A 19,831-nucleotide genomic window follows, 5' to 3' on the forward strand; every position below is an offset into this window, starting at 1 on the left:
TTATAATAAATTTTAACAAATGTTTTTATGTTTTTAATATTTTAAAAATTATTTCTATATTGTTTTATAAATTTTAAAATTTTTCTATTTTTATAAATTTTATATTTTATAATAAATTTTGTTTTTTTATATCTCTAACAAATTTTTAATAATTTTTAAATGTTTTTATAAATTTTAAAAATTTTTATAATTTTTTATATTTCAAATATTTTTTTAATTTTTATAAAAAAAGTATAGTTTTATGATTTTTAATAACTTTATTGATATTTTATGGGTTAAAGCAACCAGGCTTGGAGGAAATAAGTTGGGAGAATTGAAGCTCATAATAACAAATAAAATACGGCTTGGACGGCTTGGCAAAATAACAAAAAATACTTCTGAAAAGTTCAGATTTTCGAAATAACAAAAAAAATACGGCTTGGACAGCTTGGCAAAGTGCAGATTTTCGAAATACTTCTTCTGTGGAGGAAACTGAACTTGGCGCAATACATAAACATTTCCTCTATTCCATTGTCCCTAAGCATTTCCGCCTTTCCATTGTTTACCATCTTGTTCTTGCTTTATTGCTTTTCTTTCTTTTCCAATGACTACCATTTTTGAACCAAACTTAATTTGCTCTGAACATACGATCCAAGACCCTCCCACGCCTAGCACATCCGAAAAAGCCTGGCACTCCATATTTGCTTCCAAAAAGTTTTCATCTCTTCTCACCATGTCCCCAACACCCAAAGAAGAAGCCAAAGTTGTTCATCGCTCACCATCTCATGTTTCGGTCAATGTTATGCAAGAAAATCCTCCCTACCAAATTGACCAAACAACTCTCATTGAGCTAGTGAAAGAGAAAAAACTTGAGAGATTGCAGGAGTTTGGTGGCGTCAATGGTGTGGCTTCTACTTTTGGAACTGACACTCAAGTTGGCATTTCGGGTGGTGCCGACGATGTTGCACGCCTACGCAATACATTCGGGTCCAACACCTACAACAAACCTCCAACAAAGGGCTTTTTCCATTTTGTGATTGAAGCACTTAAAGAACCCGCTGTAATGATTCTTTTGGGGTGTGCAGCTCTTTCACTTGGGTTTAAAATCAAAGCACATGGCCACAAAGACAGTTGGTATGAGGTTGGAAGCAATTTCGCGGCGGTATTTCTACCCATTGTTGTTTCTGCTATAAGTAACTATATGCAGAACCGACAATTCGAGGAGTTGTCAAGAGCCAACAACAATATTCTGGTTGATGTTGTACGCGGAGGTCAGCGCCAACAACTTCCGATGTTCGATGTCGTTGTTGGAGACATTGTGTGCCTAAAGATGGGAGATCAGGTTCCTGCTGATGGGTTGTTCTTAGATGGCCATTCACTGCAAGTAGATGAATCAAGCATGACTGGAGCAACTGAGCATGCTGAGGTAAATAGCAGCCAAAATCCGTTTCTATTGTCGTGGACCAAAGTGGCTCATGGGGACGCTCGAATGCTTGTTACTTCGGTTGGTATGAACACAACATGGGGCCAAATCAGCCGTGAAACCAATGAACAGACACCTTTACAAGCACGTTTGAACAAGCTGTCCTCATCGATTGCTAAGGTTGGCTTAGCAGTTGCTTTCCCGGTTCTTGTTGTTTTGTTGGTTCGTTACTTCACAGGCCATACAAAAGATGAGAAGGGAAACCGGGAGTTCAATAGAAGCAAGACAAAGACTTCTGATATTATAAATGCTATTGTGGGCATTGCCACTACGGCTATTACCACCGCTGCAGAAGGACTGCCACTGGTTGTCACACTGACTTTGGCTTATTCCAAGAAGAAAATGGTGGCAGATCAAGCAATGGTGAGGAAGCTTTCTGCCTGTGAAACAATGGCCTCTACCACCACAATTTGTACCGCCAAAACAGGTACTCTCACACTCAACCGAATGAAAGTTACAAAGTTTTGGCTCGGTCAGGAATCTATGGAAGAGGGAGCTTCCTCAATTTCTCCATTTGTTGTTGATTTGATTCATCAAGGTGTTGCCTTAAACACTACTGGCAGTTTTTACAGAGCTTCTCCAGGAACAGAATATGAATTATCAGGTAGTCCTACAGAAAAAGCAATCCTTTCATGGGCTGTGGTGGAACTGAAGATGGATGTGGAGAAAACGAAGAAGCGTTGTGCAGCACTTCAAGTTGAAGCCTTCATTCCTCAGAAAAGAAGAAGTGGTGTTTTGATTGAAAGGAATGATGATGACACTGTCCATGTTCACTGGAAAGGAGCTGCTGAGATGATTCTAGCAATGAGTTCAAGCTACTACGATGCTTCAGGAGTTGTGAAAGATCTCGATGATGGTGAAAGGATGAAATTCGAGGAAATTATTCAAGGCATGGCAGCCAGCAGCCTCAGGTGCATTGCTTTTGCCCATAAACAAGTTCCAGAAGAAGAGTACCAAAATTTAAAGGAGCAGAAAAAGCTCAAAGAAGACAGCTTGACCCTGTTAGGATTGGTTGGTATAAAGGATCCATGCAGACCTGGAGTGAAGAAAGCAGCGGAAGATTGCCAATATGCTGGAGTAAACATCAAAATGATCACTGGTGACAATGTTTTCACTGCAATAGCCATAGCTACCGAATGTGGGATTCTCAAACCAGGTCAAGACTTGTCTAGTGGTGCAGTGGTAGAAGGTGAGGAATTCAGAAACTATACATCACAAGAAAGGATGGAGAAAGTTGAGAAAATCCAAGTCATGGCAGGATTCTCTCCCTTTGATAAACTTCTCATGGTGCAATGCTTGAAACAGAAAGGGCATGTAGTTGCAGTCACTGGAGATGGCACAGATGATGCACCTGCACTTAAGGAAGCAGATATTGGTCTATCAACGGGGATTCAAGGCACTGAAGCTGCGAGAGAGAGTTCGGATATCGTCATCTTGGATGATAGTTTTGCTTCGGTTGCGACAGTCTTAAGGTGGGGAAGATGTGTTTATACCAACATCCAAAAATTCATTCAGTTTCTGCTCACCGCAAATGTTGCTACACTTTGTATCAACTTTATAGCTGCAGTGTCAACAGGTGAAGTCCCTCTAACTACGGTCCAGCTATTCTGGGTGAACCTATATATGGATACATTGGGCGCTTTGGCTTTGGCCACTGAGCGGCCTACAAAGGAGTTGTTGGAGAAACCGCCTGTTGGTCGAACCGAGCCTCTCATTACAAACATCATGTGGAGGAACCTACTAGCTCAAGCTCTATACCAGATAGCAGTGCTACTTACCTTACAATTCAATGGTGAATCAATCTTTGGGGTGACAAAGAAGGTTAATCACACATTGATCTTTAATACTTTCATGCTTTGCCAGGTCTTCAACAAATTTAACGCAAGAAAGCTCGAAAAGAAGAACGTATTTAATGATATGCACAAAAATAAGATGTTTATAGGAATCACTGGGGTAACCATTGTTCTACAAGTGGTGATGGTGGAATTTCTTAAACGATTTACAGATACGGAGAGGTTGAATTGGGGACAGTGGGGAGCATGCATCGCCATTGCAGCTGCTTCTTGTCCTCTTGGTTGGGCTGTCAAGTGCTTACCTGTTCCAAAGAAACCCATTCTCAGCTATCTAAAATGGAATGTCGCGGGTTTGGATCAAAATTCGTGACCAATTTATATATAATTTTCCATAAAGGTAAACTAATTAGATGAGATTTATTTAACTTATTTGAACTGTTTCTTGAAATATATGAAAAAATTCATTTATTTGAAGTTTTGATAGTTTAGTGAAATATCTCAGTAAAACTAGAGTTACTTTAGTGAATATTGTTAATTCTAAGGGATAAGATTATATAGAGTTTATCTTAACTGTCGATGTAATTTAAATTATACCATTAGATATAGGAGAGCTCAACCATAAATAAAGGTTTTTTCCCTCATTTGTAATAATTTCATTTAAAGTCATTAAATATATTTGAACATTTGGTGTGCTTAGCTTTCTTGTGACTTTTCTGGTTTATTCATTTTTCTTTTTTATTTGAGTTTGCTTCCTCTTTATTTTAGTGCTTAAGAGAATTCTCACTTCTGAGACTTAGGCTAACTTAGACGGATTTAAAATAAAGAAATTGCATAAGATCGTGCGGTTTGTAAACTAAAATTCTAGCCCTATGATAGTTAGTAGTAGAGGTAATCTTCAAAGGCATCGGTTGAGATGACAAAAGGAGTATACATGAAGATTGAGCCTAGGGAGACCTGTAGTTGGGTAAAAAAAGCTAATAAATTGAGATCATTTGTAAATTTTAAGGTTAACTCAGCCATCAATTTTTACATATCATATCGATTTTATCATAATTTTAACAAGTTAATATCAAAATTTATAAATAATCTCAATTTGATCTTAATTCTAAAATATATAAAAATGCATAAATATTTTCAAAAAATATAATTAATTTATAATTTATAACAAAACTAGTGTCTTCTATGTGAAGGATCTCAAACTTCTAGCATCTCCAAATGCTTAATGCTAAATTTTACTTATTTTCGAACTTTTATATTTAAATATTTTTTGTTTAATGTTAAAAATAATATATAATATATAAATAATTCAAAAAATTTAAAAAGTTCAAAAATTAATTTTTTTAATAAAATTTTAAAATATATAAATGCAAGTTTTAATAGCGCCACGTGAATAGTCAACACCGATCAACATTCGATTAACAGTGAGTCAAAATTAAAGGTATTTTTTAATTTAAATTTAATGTTTTTATCTTAAATAACCTTAAATTCCATGCTGAACATTATGATTGGTTTGATGTGTCACATGGCACGTTGTAATTAGAGCCACGTGGCGGCTAATTTTTTAACGCTATTAAAAAAAAAGGTTGAACCAAGTAACACAACCTTAGTTTAAGTACCTAAGTGGAAAACTATACATAGTTCGAGAGCCAAATTGAACATAGTAATATTCATTATTATTGTTGAGGCTTCGAGAGAACTTTTGATGTGTTGTTCGCCACGCAGTTGATTGGTCCTCAAATAGTCAAAAGTGTTTCCTTCAATGGGGTTTTATCTCCCATGCTTTATCAAGAGTCAGCTGCCGAGAGCATATGCCTAGTAAACCTGGTTCACAAAGTCAGAAGTGCCTCGGTTGGTGGCATTCACATTTGTTTAACTTATAAACTTTTGATGGTGCATTGCTTGAAACAAAAAGGCATATAGTAGCAGTCACAGGGGATAGCACAAATGCTGCACCACTACACCAGCACAGAGGGAAGCAGATATAGGTCTATCCATGGGAATTCAAGGCACTGAAGTGGCGAAAGAGAGTTCGAATATCGTCATCTTGGAGGATGATTTCGCTTCAGTTGCTACAGTCTTGAGGTGGGGGAAGATGTCTGTATACCAACATCCAAAAATACATTCATTTCCAGCTCACTTTAAATGTACCACTTTGTATAAACTTCATAGCAGCAAAGTTCTGTTGGATTTGGGAGTGATATTCAGATACAAATCTCTCAGTAATGTAGACTCTAGGGTACAGAAAAGAATTCTACTCATATTTTTTAATTACGTATGGGTAATTGTAATTGTATATTGCTTGCACTTGTAATATACCTATAATTTTACTTCTAAAAACTTCTTAGAATTATGTTTTTTTCTTTAAAAATTTTAGTGGTGATTCTAAGATTTATCCTTTTTAACATGTTAAAAGAACTTACCATCAAGGTAAATGCATATTTTTATTAATGCTCAATTATATTTAACATTTATTTTACATTAAATTATCACTGGTGACAATGTTTTCACAGCAATAGCCAACTGCAGAATGTGAGATTCTCAAGCCTGATAAAGACATGTCTAGTTGTGTAGTGGTAGAAGGTAAGGAATTCAGAAATTATACACCAGAGGAAAGGATGGAGAAAGTTGAGAAAATCCAAGTCATGGCAAGATCCAGCCCCTCCGATAAACTCCTCACGGTGCAATGCTTGAAACAGAAAGGGCAAGTCATTGCAGTCACTGGAGATGGCATAAATGATGCCCCAGCCCTCAAAGGAGCAGATATCGGTCTATCCATGGGAATTCAAGGAACTGAAGTTGCGAAAGAGAGTTCAGATATCATCATCTTAGACGATAATTTCGCTTCAGTCGCCATAGTCTTGTGGTGGGGAAAATGTATTTATACCAACATCCAAAATTTCATTCAGTTCCTGCTCACTGTAAATGTTGCTGCACTTTGTATCAACTTCATAGCAGCAATGTCAGCAGGTGAAATCCCTCTAACTACGGTCCAGCTATTGTGGGGGAACCTATATATGAATACATTCGCTGCTTTGTCTCTCGTCCCTGAGAGGCCTACAAAGGAGTTGATGGCAAAACCACCCATCAGTCGAACCGAGCCGCTCATCTCAAACATCGTGTGGAGGACAATACTAGCTCAAGCTCTATACCAAATAGCACCTTACAATTCAATGGTGAATCAATCTTTGGGGTGACACATTGATCTTCAACACTTTCATACTTTGCCAGGTCGTAAACGAATAGAAGTTATTTGTATGAATCATTGGGGGTAACCATTGTTCTTCAAGTGGTGATGGTGGAATTTCTTAAACGATTTACAGATACAGAGAGGTTGAATTCGGGACAATGGAGGAGTCTGCATGGCCATTATTCTAAATTTTAATATATAATTTTGATATTTATCCCTAATTAATTTGCCCTAATTTTATACAAGAAATAAAAATTGCATTGCCGTTATTCTAAATCGAATTTCCTTGTATTCATTGTCAAATTGAATGGACCTACAATTTGACGCTCATATTTGCCGGTACACCAAGAAAAAGGGGCTGTGCAAGTGGACTTGAAAGCCCACTTCAAGTTGAAAGCCTATTTATATAATTATGTTATTTTTTGTGTGCATTATATTAGATTCCAATTTTTGAGTTTTTGTTTGTTTTTTTTTTTTTTTGTAGAGAAAAATAACACTCCTATTAGCTAAGAATGAATAAAAATAGTGTTTCCTTCATATAAGGAATCATGAGTATCCTCTTCTAGCAGTCGTATAACATACTGTGATGGAACTAGAAACAAAACTATTTGGTTTAGCTTTCCTATTGTCGCATTTGTCAAACAATCACCTATTTTGTTACTTCCTGACAAGACATGCCTTATTATTGTGCATCTTGTTTCCAATTTTTGGAATTTTATATTTTAATAAATTAAATATATTCAAGCTAAATTTATTATCGAAATATAAATAATTTGAATCCAATGTGAATCAACTTAGATTATCATTTAGATACAATTATGCTCAAATAAAAGTTTAGGATTATTTGGATGTTAATTAAAGTTTTAATGGTTTATTTGAGTGGTAATTAAAATTTAAGACTCTATTTGATTGCAGTAAAAATATAAGGCTCAGGTAAAAAACGTGACGAAGTTTAAGGGCTTATTTAATATATTAGTCTAATAAAAACCTTAATTGAAATTAGGTGTGAAGTTAGAATTATGCAACTAAAATTGAATTATAATACTTTTGAAGGTATCATTATATTAATTTATAATTTTAAAAACATTATAGAGTAATTTTACCATTTTTAAGGGTCAATGCTTTGAATTAAATATCATGAATTAAAGTATACCAATAGGTAAAATTATTAAAATACCAAAATTATATATAATATAGAGGTAACTATGACGTGTTCACGGGCCGGGCCAGGCCGGGTCTATAAAAAATTTTGGCCCGCATCCTAGGTCCAGCCCGAAATATGGGCCTGGAATTTTGTCCAGGCCTGGCCCGAGAAAAAAATTCTAAGCTCGGCCCAGCCCATTTTTTAATAAACACCAAAAATTTATTTTAAAAATAAAAAATTAAAAAAGCATTTTAAAAATATTTTAAAAATAAAAAATAAAAATATTTATTATATTCGAGCTAGGCCGGGCCCAGGCCAAAAAAGTGGTGCCCGAGGCCCGACCCGTTTTCTAAATGGACCTCGTTTTTTACCCAAACCCATATTGTGAGCCTATATTTTTACCCGAACCCTCCCATATGGGCTGTCGGGCCGGGCCACCCGGCCCATGAGCACCTCTACTATGTACCTTAAATTCTGTATATAATATAAAAAATTAATTCATTTATCTAAAACTAGAGTTATCCATGGGTCAGATTGAGTTCAGGTCGAGCCTTAACAAAATTCTAGGCCCCAATTGATAGGCTCAGGCCCTACTTGAAAAATGAGTCTAAATTTTTGCTCAAGTTCGACCCAGATAGAAATGCAAAAATTTGGACTCGACCTGCCTGTATTAATTTTTTTATTTTATTTTGTATGTAAATTTTTTTAAATATATATAATATATCAAAACCACTAAAAACATTATAAACAAATTGAAAATAATTTAAAAAAAAAAATCTTTATACTTAAATAACACTAGGATAGGTGTAACTTAACAAGCAAATACCTCTAAAATAGGAACAAAATTAACAATAAAACAAGAGATATATAATATCCAAACAATAACAACATAATAGTAAAATGACAGCAAATAGTAGGAAAGCAAAAGCAAAACAATTTGTTTCCTTTGCAAATTTGGGTCGGGCCCAAGCTAAAAAAAACTTTACTTGAGGCTTGACCTATTTCCTAAACGGGTTTTTTTTGTTCAAACCCATTTTTCAGACATCTATTTTTATCTAAATCCTCTCACTTTTCGAACGGACTTTCGATCTGACCTATAAACAAATCTATGTAAAACTATCCATTTATCAAATAATTTCTCATTAATAACCCATTATTTTAACTATCATTGTTTTTTGAAACAAAAAATCTAATATACGAACTCTTATTTTTTATTATTTTGCTGATAGTTTGTTTCTTCTTACACTTTTTTAGTTCAAAGTAATTATAATCATGAGAAGTTGTAAATTAAAATCAATTAAAGGTGCATATTAAATAATTATTAACATTTAAAAAAATAAAATGAATTTTTGTAAGCATTAAATAATATCATAGGATCGCACTCAAACAAACCACAAATGGGGCCAAAATTTTATACATATATAAAAACACTGTAATGAAATAGGTAATTATACAATTTATTTTTCCTGAAAGTGGACCTAACCTTAGAGAGGGTAAAAAAAACAAATAAATAAAACAATATTAGTACAAAGTTTTGTTTGGCTTTGCCAAAAATAAAATAAAATAAAATAAATACCCAAAAGAAGAATCCAAACCACAACAGTCCCAACTGCCATCATTTCATATAAATAGCTTTCTTAATCAAACACCTTTATGTCCTCATCAGTCATCATCTCCATTATTATATACATGGGGAAGCAAATTTTCCATGCTTTAACACACCAATTTTGTTGTAATTGATACAAACAAACAAGGTATTATTTTCATAATTAATGGAAGGTATATTATACAAGTCAAGTAAATATAATGTAAAATTTCTATATTTTTAAAATTTCAAAATACAGTTCCAATTGTTAACACTGTTAAACTAATTTGTGTGAGATTTTAAAATAAGAAAAATACTCGCTTGATAATCATGTAACTAAAAAAATAAGGTTGTAATAAAATTTAAGTTTTACAAAATAATCTCCTGGATTAATTTATGGGAGAGAGATAAAATTAAAGTTTGAGATGGGATTAATTAGGTGCATTTTTAAATTCCCAATATATATATATATCACAATTAATAATAAATTTAAAGTATGATATGCACCTACTAATTTAATATATGATTGTAAGAAGATTAAGAAAATATTATATTTAAGCTCTTATCAATGTGACTAAAGCAATAGGCAATAACTAGGGAAAGCAAGAATTTTATTAATTTTTTATGAACAAAAAATATATATTTCTCTCTTTTTTTGTGGATCCTATTGCTTGAGAAATCTTAAAAATAATATATTAATAATAGGATAGTGATACATACATTGACAAAATGATATGCCTTCATTATTAATGTCTTCTATCACTAACTTCAAACTTTAAAATACATAGTTATTGTCATCAACAATTTTGGGTCTTTATGTTTAGGGATTAAGGACATATTTATCATTGTAATATATAGATATATATATATTTAATTTTTTTATATTTTTTGAATTTAGTATTAAATTATTGAGAAGAAAGAATTTGCTATTAAATCTTTATTCTTGTCAATTCTTAGATATAAACTATTAAAATTCCCATAAAATTGCAATTCATAATAATTCCATTCTTGAGAATGTTTTAATAAATTAAAAAATTTTCACAACTCGTATATCAAATAATAATTCATAAAAATCTCGATTATTTTAATTTTTTTATAAAAAGGGAAAGAAATTTAAAGTGTAGTAACATGTTTTGTTATATATATTTAAAAAAAACAAATATAAATATAATATAATAAAAAATTTCAAGTGGGTGACATAATAAATTAAAAAATTACCTTAAAAAAAGTACAATCTGCTTAGATATTTTTAAAAAGCACAGCTTGATTAGGTACAATTTTATTAAAAGTACAATATGAGTAGATAAATTTGATTAGGTATTTGGAAATTAAAGATACAGATTAGGCTAACAAATAAGGTCTTTGTGGGTGGAGAAGATAAGAGGTAATAGTGGCACTCCTACTTTATGACATTTGCTCCTATTTGGTTTTAATTGGTTGCATTCAACATGACTTTATAATCCACTTATGATAGTTTCAATTTTATATTATTTATATAATTTTTTGGTGAATTACAATAATAGAGTAAAGATTAAATAACAAATGCGATTAGCGCGACTTGAATTCAGGCCACACCTGGGATGGTGAACACCTTTGACCATAGGCCATCATATGTATTCTCTATATAATTTTATTTAATAATTTAATTGTGAGATTTGATAATGAAGGTAAAAATTTGAATGGAAATTATTAAAAATTTATATATTTTTAATTTGTTACATATTTTATGAGTATAATTTATATGAATAAAATATAAGAATGGAATTTTAAAAAATTATAAATCATATAAATTTATATTTGTAAAATATTAGGGTGGTACTGGTGACCAAAGTTTGGCCAATTTGTATGATGGCATTAGCATATTCCAGAAGAACCATTTCTTCAAGAAAGAAAGAAAGAGAGTTATCTAATTATATATTCACAATATCATATAATAGTTTAAAAGAATGATTGGTTTTTAAAGGTTAAAATATTAAATATATTTTTTTGTATATTTGAAATTTAAATTTTTAATAGTGTAATTTCTATATTTTTAAGATTTAAAAATGTAAGTTTAATTGCTAACATCATTAAAATTATTGTATTAAATTCGGTGGTATGACATTTTTTAATAAAAAATGCTCACTTGGTAATCATAACCATATAATAAAAAGATGACATTATACTGGACCTGGTTTTAGTAAAAAATTTAACAGTACAAAAAAATTACACTTGCATTTTCAAATTAAAGAAAAAAAAAGTAGAGGATTAAAATTTTGACAATAAAAATGGAGGGACTAAATTCTAAATGTATAGAAACCACAAGGACTTAAAGAATATTTTAACAATTGTTTAAATTAAAAGTGGTGGGTTGGAAATGTATTGGGTTGGGTTAAGGCAGTTCGCTTGCAAAGATATGCTATTTCCTTTTTCTATATACAAATACTAATAGTGATTTTCTCAGGTTAAAGTATTTGGGAAGTCCCTGTATTACAGGGACTATATTAAATTAGTCCCTCTATTATTAAATGGATCAATTTAGCCCTTATACTATTAAAAAGAAGCAAATATGTCTAAATTGTAATAGAGTTAACATTTAATGTATAAAAAAATGTCTTGAATTTGTTTTCAATTGCAATTTAATTACAAATAAAAGATTTCATTTATAAAACCATAAAAACTTTAAATATATTAATTTTATTAAACAGAAAATGATATTTTTTATATAGTAAATGTTAACTCTGTCTTATTTGATTCTTTTTAATAGTACAAATACTAAATTGATCTATTTAGTAATAGAGAGATTAATTTAATCAGGTCCCTATATTAGAGGGACCTTTTAGGTACATTCACTGATTTTCTTAATAGCAAAAGGAACAAAACTAATTATATATTTGAAAAAATATATAGAAAAGTGATTCTATTAAATTTATAAACATTATAAAAACTTCAAATTAATTACTAATTAACTATTCAACAAATTTAAATATTTGATTTGAGAAAGAACAAATTTAAAATTTTCAAAAGTTTTTTCCATTAAATTACGTTTTAACTTATTATGTATAAATATTACAATGTCTATCTAGAGAAATGACGGTATGAAACAATGATATTATTCATTTTCAATAGTTTAATGTCGTGTTAGCAATTTAATCTTGAATTATAGGATTTTCATTTGGATTTAATTTTTTTCAAGGTGAAAATGCTGAACTTCAGGATGAATTTGCTAATGTAGCATTAAACTATTTGGAAAATACTACAGATGATGTGGCGTCATTGTTTCATACAAATATTTCCCATTTTGTCATATTTCTAGATATCTTATGATTTTTAGAACAAATAACTTTAATTATTTATCTCATAAATTAAAAAAAAAGCTCTACTATATATTTTTTCAGTTTTATAAAAGTAAATTTTCATCAATAAAAAATAAAAATAAAAATAAAAATCACTAATTAGACTTTAGCTTGAATATAAGGTTGATACTTGAGATTTGAAAATTTTAAAACCCTATTTTCGAGTCATAGTATGCGTAAATATTATGTGTAAGTTTTCGGTCCATATTTTATTATGATGTAAACATGGGAAAATTTACCCCTAAAAATGATAAAATTTTGATTTAATCCTTTAAATTTTACATTTTTATTATCGTAAAAATTATAATTTAATTTCGGCCCCTAATTTTTTTATTTTTTGGTTTCGCCCCTGGATGTAAGTCTTCTCGTATTGGAGTCCTATCTAAATTTATTGTAGTTTAGGTTGAAATATTAATTCGATCATGTTATATAATAATCATAATTATAGTTGCAATTATAATTGTATTTTTAAAAAAAATTACAATTGAGCTCTCACCCACCAATTACACCAATTAACTGTGAGTAATGAGTAAGAAATGTGACAAAATTTGATGAGTAGAATAAGTGAAGATATATAAAGCAAGTTTTATGGGGAAAATAAGATCTAAGGACATGAATAAAGATATAGATGAAAGATTTCAACTAAAATAAAACCTTTAATTATGCAATCATCAAAACACACAAAAAGGTTAATGCTTTTCTTTCATTGTCCAAAGAAAATTTATGTCTAAATTCATAAATTTTGAATTTTGAATTAAATGCATAATATTGTAAATCAAATAAATTGATTGAGAAATACTTTTAACTAAGTGGGTTAAAAAATTTATGAGTGTTTTATGTTATACTTAAAAAATAAAATTCCATTTTTAGTATTTCAAATAATTACTTATTTATAAATTATATTTAAAAAATCTACAAATATAAATATTAAATTCATAAATATGTTTACATAATATTACAACTTATGACCTTTGAGGCGCCTTGGCTACCTAGAGTCGAGTTTCATCCTTTGTGATCACTATGTCTAGATTTCTCTCAAATTTACTCTGGATTTACGTCCATAATATGCTGATTTGATTTAGATATATTATGGATTTAAGTTTGATTGCACTTTGAATTGATTTCATTATAATTATAATTGGTAATTTTTTTATATATATATATATTCATGAGCATCTTCATTCATTTTGCGGTCTAAGTTTAGTCTTGTTCTGGCTGAAAGTGATATTGAGATAAAACTCTCTGTAGACTCTAAATTTTGAACTTGGTATTTTACATTCAATTAGCACTTAGACATAAAAAAAAATTACAACAAACCAATTAAATTGATTGAATTGAAAACTAATAATTTAACAATTTTTTTTATTTTTATTTAAGTTTCTCTTAACATCGATTCAAAGCATGTGAATCCCTAAAGTTAAAAAAATCTTTTATAAAAAAGCGATAAATAATATAAATATGCATAATGGAAGTAAGTTCCACTAAAGTGAAATCAATTAAGTCTTGACACATCAAAGATCCAACATTGTGCATAAAAAGAAACATAAAGCTATTGGATTAATGGCTTGTTTGTAATGTATGAAACATGGTTTAGGCTTTCCCATCACAATCTTTGTGCATAAATGAAGAAAAAGAGAAGATTGAATATTAGGTTTGGCCCCATTAGTGTTGTGTGAGGAAAGTGGAAAACTAGGGAGGGCATGGTGTTTCTTTTTCAAACTTTTTGATTATTGTTTGCTTCCCCTTGAATATAGGGATTTTGTTGGCAATAGCCCTACATCTTTCAAAAGTGAGAATGAAAATTCAAAAGGTTTCACACTAATTAACATTAGATGCCTTCCTTTATGTGATCATTTTCCCTACTATGCCTTTTGTATTTTTCTTCTTCCATCATAATTTTACTTTATATATTTGTCCAAGTTATTCATTTAAGATGAATTTGAGACATGGTTTTTCTTTTAATTCGGGTTAAGCTTTTATATCTTTAAAATGGTAAACTAGACTATTTGAATTACCCTAACTTTACTCCAACCTTGGCTTGAATGAACATGTGTGAAATAATTCAAAAAAGAAGAAAAGGTCGAGACCCAATCCAAAAATCTCTATTTTTATAAATTTTAAAACTTTCTCATCCTCAACTTACATATACCAGGGTAACGCGTTTCAACACACTCAAACCCACGTCTTCCTTTATCGATAACAATATCCATGCCAATCGAGGTAGGACTCAATCGGCCGATAAATTATTTTTAAAATTCCCTAAAAACAGAGTTAATTTTTAAAAAAAAAATTCTGAATGCATGCATCTTAAACTTACTAAAAACTAAAATGATATATATATATCATGTTTATTTCCAACGAAATTACTCTAATGTTCTTTCTGTTCCCACCGTTTTGGGGGTATGTTTGCTTGAATTTATTAACTTACTAACACTAAAATAGCAATTTGAGTATTTTCTAACATAATCATATTGGGTTTTAGTCACCCAAAAAAGAAAATGCCATTTAGTCCTTAAATTGGAAATTAGTAAAACTTATGGTGAATGATTTAGGCGGATTTGGAAATTCCAGAATTTGGGAATTAATTTTTCTAGTGCCTAGTTTAAAATAAATATTTTAAAATAGTCCTAGTCTCACTATAACTCGAGTTTCTAAATTGTTTAACTTTTGAAATTTCTATCAAATACTTAGATGGCGCGAGTTTAAATTTTGTCATTTCTATCAACTTCTCTAATATTATTATTGATAAAAGAATTTTAAAAGCACTTGTAGTGTAATTATGCTTAGTTTTATCTTTTGTACCCAATAATTCTCTTTCACACACAAATCAATAATTAAAAGGGAAAGAAGAGATAAGTCGTACACTAAATAATGTCATGTCTTAAATTTGGTGCCTTTTTATGAACACAACATTGAAGATAATGACCAGACAAGCGTACATATGAAGAGTTGTAAGAATCTTCATTCAAACTCTTTCTATCAAATTCTTAACCTTTTTTTCCCCATTTTTTTTAAACTTTTTCTTTATCCATTTCTCCTTTATATTTGAATCAATGTTAATGCTCAAAATTTGGATTGAATCCATTGGATCAAATGGGTTTATTTTAATAAAATATAAAATAATTTTAATAGTAAATAATAAAGGTTTAATTATTAATTTCATCATCTTACTAGACTCTACAAAAATTGAAAATTAATCTAGATTTTGACAAATGACTACAATTATTATTATTATTTAATTTTAGATTACAAATATCTTATAGTTTTTTTGATCTTTATATCTTTCTCTAAAATATATATTTATATTATATTATTCCATACCCTAAATGTGATACATATTAATTAACTTATATAAAAACAATCACTATTTGACTTGATCTTCATTTCCTTCTTATCTTAACATGAATTCAGCTAAATTATTAGCAATTTGAGTCACCTATCATTATCAAATTGTACCTTTCCTACCCCATTTTCATGTGACCTATCCCCAAGACTTTTTATTTTATTTTTACAAATTGGACCACCCTTTTCCCCCAATCGTATAAAAATATATTTCTAATTATTATATTATTCCTTAACTATGATTAAAGCATGGCAGTCCATAAAAGCTAAACACCCAGATAGAGAAAGGTATATATTCAATTTTGTATATAAATTTTAAAACACCACAATCATACAAAACCTACACCAATAATCTTATTAATGTGACAACTTATTGTTGGATTAACAATTATTTTTAATTTTTATTCTCTTTCAAATTTTCTTACCAAACAAAACTTTAATTGTTTATATCATGATGCTAATTATAAACCTTAGTTTCTGTAAATTTATTTATTTCTTTTGTCATAATTTCTACAAATTTATTTCATCTTACCCAAATAATATTTTCTTTGTCTTCCATGGTACAACATTTGTACTTTTCTTTGCTTATTGTTATATTTTTAAACAGTTTTATTTACTGCCATATTCAAACAATAAAAAGACTCGACTTCATAACCTATTCAAAAATTCTATTAATGAAAAAGAAATCAGGATTTTATTTCATAAAAAGAATTGTAAAAGAGTTGTAATAGAAGACAAAAGAAATGTTTGAGCATAATAGTAAAACGGTAAGACATATTGTATTAAGAGGGATAATCGTTAACTTTGAAATAACTAATTTTCATGGACTATAAAATATACATAAGTATTATTTAGATCGACTCGTAAATAATTATAAATTAATTGAATTAAATTAAAAAATAATTAATCGATAATTAAGTAATTTAAACGGAATAAACTAATCAAATCGAATATTAATGAGTACCCCGATTCTAAAACTATTAGCTTCTATCTTTAATTAATTTCTATTAATTATTAAAATGAAACACTTAAAAAAAGGGTACATGGATACGGCCCCCACTAAAACTGATCATCAGCACTAAAACCAAATAATCATGATCAGACGGTCCAAGATCAAGGTTATGATAGAGACTCTGGAGATGGAGTACGTGTCGCATAATGTTAGGCGCACACCTCTCAAAACAATCTAACTGCACTCACAATAAAAATCCATCCCCCTTCCTTTCTTGCCCTTCACGTTTTTTTCTTAAATTTCAAATTTACCCCCGCCTTATTTCCTTACAATTCCCAATACCACCGAAAATCGTGGGACAGTGGGGGGAAAGGACCACAGTATAATTTCACTTTCCTTTAGCGTGTGAAATTAATATTTAACCCACGTCGTTAAGGATAAATGATGCCACGTAGGATTCAAGGGGGGGATTACTAAGTCCAAGTCAGCCTTCACAGAGGCAAAAAAAATAAAAATGAAAATAAATTTTCGAGCTCTACTAGAAAAGGCCACAGGCAGATTATCTTTCCCTTCATTCTGCCCATCATCCAAAAAAAAAAAAAAAGAAAGAAAGAAAAGAAAAAGCTCCCTATTCACCGTTGCCGGAGAATGTATATTCCGGCGAACAGATATTTTCTTTCTATACGCCATGTTCGCATCTCCGATCATCGTCGCTACGTCTTTCACGAAGAAACCTAACTCTTTTGGGGCTAAAGTAGCTTACCTTTTGGCTAATTAATGTGCATGGTTTTTTTTTTCCCGTTTGATTTGTTTTTGGGATGTACATGCAGATGTAATCGGAGTCATTAACTGATTAGATTTTTTAGTTGAGTTTTTAAGATTTCAAGATTTTGATTAGAACTGAGCACAGAGAAGTGAGGAGGGTTTTAGAGTTTTAGACCGAAAGAAGGGAAGAGAAGCTCTGACCTTTTTTCCGATGAAGGTTCAGCCGATCGACACTGATTCACGGGCAGGGAAAGAAACTGCTCCGGCTCGAGCAGAACCGGTCAAGCCAGTGCTTAAATCTCTTATTAAAAGGCTCTTCGACCGGCAGTTTCCGAGCGTTCTGAGAGTATCAGCAGCGGAGAAGTCGAGTATTGGTGAAACTCAGTTTAGCAACAAAGATGGGACGACTGAGTTCGAGCCGAGTTCGATATGTTTGGATAAAATGGTTAGAAATTTCATCGAAGATAGCCACAACGACAAGCAACCGCCACCGCAGCCGCCTCCAGCTAAGTACGGCCGTAACCGCTGTAATTGCTTTAATGGTAACAGCAACGATAGCTCCGATGACGAGTTTGATGAGTTCAGTGAGTCTTCCAACGGATCACCGCCTGATACTTGCGAAACTGTCAAGGTAAATCGTTCTTAAAAAAATTAAAGAAATGACAGTCCTATTCCCCCCCCCTTTTTCCAACAAAATTTAACAAAAAAATGTTGAAAATTTTAAATTTCAGAGTCTGGTACAATGCGCCACTGTCGTCGAGAGAAACCTCTTAGCTGACACGGCGATGATCGTTGAAAAGAATAAAAACTGTAAACGGAAAGATGATTTGAGGAAGATCGTGACCGACGGTTTACTTTCACTTGGCTATAACTCTTCAATTTGCAAATCAAAATGGGACAAATCTCCTTCTTTCCCTGCCGGTAACTATTTTCTTTTCTAGATTATTCTAAAATTTGAAAATGTAATCTTAAACAAGTAATTAAAATTTTGATTTCTTGTTATTTTAGGTGATTATGAGTATATAGATGTGGTTATGGAAGGGGAGAGAATGTTGATCGACGTTGATTTCAGATCGGAGTTTGAGATGGCGCGATCAACCGGGACTTACAAAGCGATCGTCCAATCACTGCCGTTCATTTTCGTCGGAAAACCGGACCGTCTCGACCGGATTGTTACGATCATATCGGAAGCGGCCAAACAGAGCTTGAAAAACAAAGGCATGCACCTACCTCCTTGGAGAAAAACCGAGTACATGCGAGCCAAATGGCTCTCTCAATTCACCAGAACCTCTTCCCAAGCCGATGACGTTTCAGCCCAAACCGATGTCGAAGAAACAATCTATTCCGGTTGTGGAGAGCTAGACTTAATTTTCGGCGAGGAAAAAACAGCCTTATCGGAGGAAAATTCCGGCGAAATAAAATTACCGGAGAGTCCGGTCACCACGTGGCAGCCACCGGCGGTCAAACCGAAGAGTGTAGAAAGAGGAACTAAGATCGTCACCGGATTGGCTTCTCTGTTCAAAGAGAAGCCGTAAAAAAATTTTGTTAAAATTTTCAGCTGATTATAAAAAATAAAAAAAAATCTGGATAATATAAAAAATCGTATAATCTTTTTTTTTTGGTTCGAAAGGGTTTATTTCTTTCGTTTGTAAGAGGCAGTAAATCTATTACCGTGCACCGTTGTAATAAAAGTAATTAAATAGAGATTAAAAAAAACAAGTAAAATTTTCTCAGAAAATTAAAAGGGTAGAATAAGCTTTGAGTCCCTATATTTTTCACTTAGAATTTGGTTTTTTAATTTTATACTCCAGAATTTAATTTTTGTTTTGTTTTTTAGATTTCAAAATTGAGATTGAATTGTTAACGTCATAATTATTTTTAAAAATTAGATGTTATAATTTTTAAAATAAAAAAATTACATAGTAGTCATTTAATAGAAAATAAAATAAAGAACTTAAAAAATAATAGAAAAAATTAGTAATAATAATTCAAGTTATATTTTTTTAATTTGAAAAGTAAATGAATTCACCTACATTTTAAATGTACAATAATATAGTCTTATGAATTTAGTCTCTATATCCTATTAATATAAGTTAAATTGAATTACATGACATTTAAAAATAAGTTGCTCACGTAGTTAATATTACACGCATGAAAAACTGTTGTTTCGGGTTGTAAAATTCCTCAACATGGTTTATGAGGGGCAAAGTAAAAGGATTAAATTTGAAATACATAAAAAATATAGGGATGGAGAGCAGAAATAAAC

At 31.0% G+C, this 19,831-nt stretch overlaps 3 protein-coding genes across 3 annotated transcripts; all 3 read left to right on the forward strand.

The window, feature by feature from the left end:
• The first annotated feature begins 583 nt into the window (after positions 1-583).
• On the forward strand, positions 584-3,625 carry LOC107929058 (putative calcium-transporting ATPase 13, plasma membrane-type). Its single transcript, XM_041100262.1, has one exon. It carries the CDS (start codon positions 584-586, stop codon positions 3,623-3,625), a length of 3,042 nt encoding a protein of 1,013 aa, XP_040956196.1.
• A 1,623-nt stretch (positions 3,626-5,248) lies between these two features.
• Positions 5,249-6,449, forward strand: LOC107929059 (putative calcium-transporting ATPase 13, plasma membrane-type). Its single transcript, XM_016860397.1, has 2 exons — positions 5,249-5,353; positions 5,772-6,449. Exons 1-2 carry the CDS (start codon positions 5,249-5,251, stop codon positions 6,447-6,449), a joined length of 783 nt encoding a protein of 260 aa, XP_016715886.1.
• Positions 6,450-17,345: 10,896 nt separating this feature from the next.
• Positions 17,346-19,281, forward strand: LOC107929162 (uncharacterized). The gene is made up of 3 exons (XM_016860523.2): positions 17,346-18,196; positions 18,297-18,486; positions 18,574-19,281. The coding sequence occupies exons 1-3, from the start codon at positions 17,777-17,779 to the stop codon at positions 19,098-19,100; spliced, it is 1,137 nt and encodes a 378-aa protein (XP_016716012.2). The 5' UTR covers positions 17,346-17,776; the 3' UTR covers positions 19,101-19,281.
• The last annotated feature ends 550 nt before the right edge of the window (positions 19,282-19,831 follow it).

The sequence above is a fragment of the Gossypium hirsutum genome, chromosome D09 (genome assembly GCF_007990345.1).
Source record: "Gossypium hirsutum isolate 1008001.06 chromosome D09, Gossypium_hirsutum_v2.1, whole genome shotgun sequence".
NCBI classification, from domain to species: Eukaryota; Viridiplantae; Streptophyta; class Magnoliopsida; order Malvales; family Malvaceae; genus Gossypium; species Gossypium hirsutum.